Source organism: Littorina saxatilis, linkage group LG2 (genome assembly GCF_037325665.1).
Source record: "Littorina saxatilis isolate snail1 linkage group LG2, US_GU_Lsax_2.0, whole genome shotgun sequence".
Classification (NCBI taxonomy): domain Eukaryota; kingdom Metazoa; phylum Mollusca; class Gastropoda; order Littorinimorpha; family Littorinidae; genus Littorina; species Littorina saxatilis.
The window spans coordinates 88,388,228-88,390,727 of record NC_090246.1 but is presented as its reverse complement, the minus strand read 5'-3'; the positions used below and the strand labels follow the sequence as shown (position 1 = coordinate 88,390,727).

Here is a 2,500-nt window from a genome sequence, read left to right as displayed (position 1 = left end):
AAGTACTTTCATTTGAATATGATGCATTAGTAAATGTAATTTGTTTTCTATGTAAAAGAAAAGATTTAAGAATATTAATGGTGGTGCATTGCATGCCATATATTGACAATTTCCTGATGAGAAGAGAATGATCAATAACATCGAACATCGAACGCCTTTGCAAAATCCACAAAAAGTGCTGCAAAACATTTGTTGGAATTTATGTTGGTTAGCCATTGATCAATTAGATTTATAAGAGCTGTATAACATGAGTGCTTTTTGCGAAAACCAGATTGTTTTGGATGAAATAAATTGTTTTTATCAAAATTTGCTAGGGCATGTTTATATATATGTTTTTCCAATGGTTTTGAAAGTGGTGACAGGATTGAAATAGGCCTGTAATTAGAGGGATCAGAAGGATCACCTGATTTAAACAGAGGGATTACCTTAGCTTGCTTAAATGCTGTTGGAAAATAAGAGGTGGTAATGCATACGTTGTAAATGTATGTCAAGGTGTCTCTGATTACAGGAGCAGCTATTTTCAATATCTTACTGTCTATTCTATCAACACCCCGGGTTCCTGTTTGTTTGAGATGAACAAGAGCAAAGTAAACTTCAGACACAGTCATGTGTTGTAGCGGCATTTCTGCCTCTATTCTCTTGGATTTGCAATGATCTATTAAGGTATTTAAATCATTTTCTTGTGTTCTATCAATAGGAATAACTTTTTGCCCCACTGTAGAAAAATGTAAATTAAGTTTTTCAGCGAAAATATTTTTCATGGCAGTAGGGTGTGAATTAGAACGCTTGTTTGTTAATAAATTATTGGCTTTCCAAATTGATTTTGAATATTATTTCTTTGCCGTTTATATCCTTCAAAATCACCCTTTGCTTTCAAATAATCCTTGTGGTTTGCAGCATCTTCTGTTTCTTGATCAAGCCACTTTGGTTTCTCAATATGTCTAACTCTGTGCCTAATTAATGGTGCATGTTTATCATAAATAGAAATAAAAATATTATACCAATGCCCCAAAGCTTTTTTTCAAATGATGCAGAATTAGATAATTGGCCGTTCATTTCACAGATAATTGCAATGTCAGCACTTCGTTGATCCATAAATTCAGAAGTAGCAGCAACACTGTCACATAATCATAATGATGCACCCAAAAATGTAATCAGATCCTTTTGATTACATTGATAACAGACCATATGATAATTAGCAGTAGTGTACGTATTATTTCTCACACAAAAATAGATCTTTTTAGATAGAAAAATATAGAGAGAGACAGACAGACAGACAGAGAGACAGACAGAGAGACAGACAGATAGCCAGAGACAAAGACAGAGAGAGCGAAAGAGAACGAGACATACAGACTAAGGCACAAAAAAAAAGTCTGTTTACGGTAACCCGACCGACCCTATTTTTTTCGCGCGACCCTAGACTTCTTTTTGGCATTTGGGAAAAAAAAAAAAAATCTTTTGGTTTTTTTTGTTTGCAAAATAACGTAAAAATATGTTTTTTTGGAGAAAAAAATGGGGAAAAAAAATTCCGACCTACCGACCCTATTTTTTGGGCCTATGTTACCGTAAACAAACCTTTTTTTTGTGCCTAATAACCGGAAAATAGGCAGACTGCAGGTTGTCGTGGTGAGTTGCTGCGACAAGGGACAAAACGTAGCCTACTTATAATGCAGGGTTAATTTCGATTCGACAGTTCCTGTCGGAAATAAAAACAGAAGTAACAAACGACTGGCATTCACTATTTTTTTAAGTTAAGAAAAACCTACATGTACGCAGAAGTGTTGCACTGTCTTTAAATCGTGTTACTGTAATAAAGAGAACAAAAACACCAGCACAATAAACATGTTTGAACATGCATGGGAATATTTAGTTTTTTGTAAACAAACCATCTCTCTGTCCTCAATCAGTCATAGGTAATAATTTAAAAAAAGGAGAAAGTTACTAACTGTGTTAATACCGACACGAATTTCTCGCCCATTGAGTCCAAGTCTCTCATTTGGATAAAGGTCACATGACGTCATACCACCGACTACGTAATTTCGCGTGACATCAGTGAGGACTCTTCCCTTTGGTGACCATAATAACGTCATCAGTGTCAGAAGTTCATTCTGTGGGATACAAAAACAAAAAGATCAAATACTGTTGGGTTTTACAACATGGACATCTCTAGATCCATTACAAACAAACCTTACATTTCCGAAAGTTTGACTTGTCAAAAGTTCCCAAATGATAAATCAGTAAATGCTTAAGAATGTGTTGGTGCAATAGCAAATTACTGAGCTAACTTGGAAGTAAAGTAGGTAATAAAATGTTGGGCAACAAAAGATAATTATGAGAGAGAGAGAGAGAGAGAGAGAGAGAGAGAGAGAGAGAGAGAGAGAGAGAGAGAGAGAGAGAGAGAGAGAGAGATAGAGAGAGAGATCAAATCAAATCAAATCAAATCAAATTTTATTTTACGAGGGTTGTGGCATAAGCAATATAAACGAGCTTCTTTTCACCA

The 2,500-nt window shown here is 35.1% G+C and overlaps 1 protein-coding gene and 1 long non-coding RNA gene across 2 annotated transcripts in view; both read right to left on the bottom strand.

The window, feature by feature from the left end:
* The window catches only part of LOC138960075 (uncharacterized), a 261,944-nt gene that overhangs the window by 196,166 nt on the left and 63,278 nt on the right, over positions 1-2,500 (bottom strand). The gene's annotated exons all lie outside the window — the stretch shown is intronic.
* LOC138960064 (probable glutamate receptor) overlaps positions 1-2,500 on the bottom strand; it is a 16,634-nt gene that overhangs the window by 11,361 nt on the left and 2,773 nt on the right. The window contains exon 4 of the mRNA XM_070331788.1: positions 1,947-2,108. Coding sequence (XP_070187889.1) covers positions 1,947-2,108 — 162 coding nt within the window. The remainder of the gene's footprint in view (positions 1-1,946; positions 2,109-2,500) is intronic.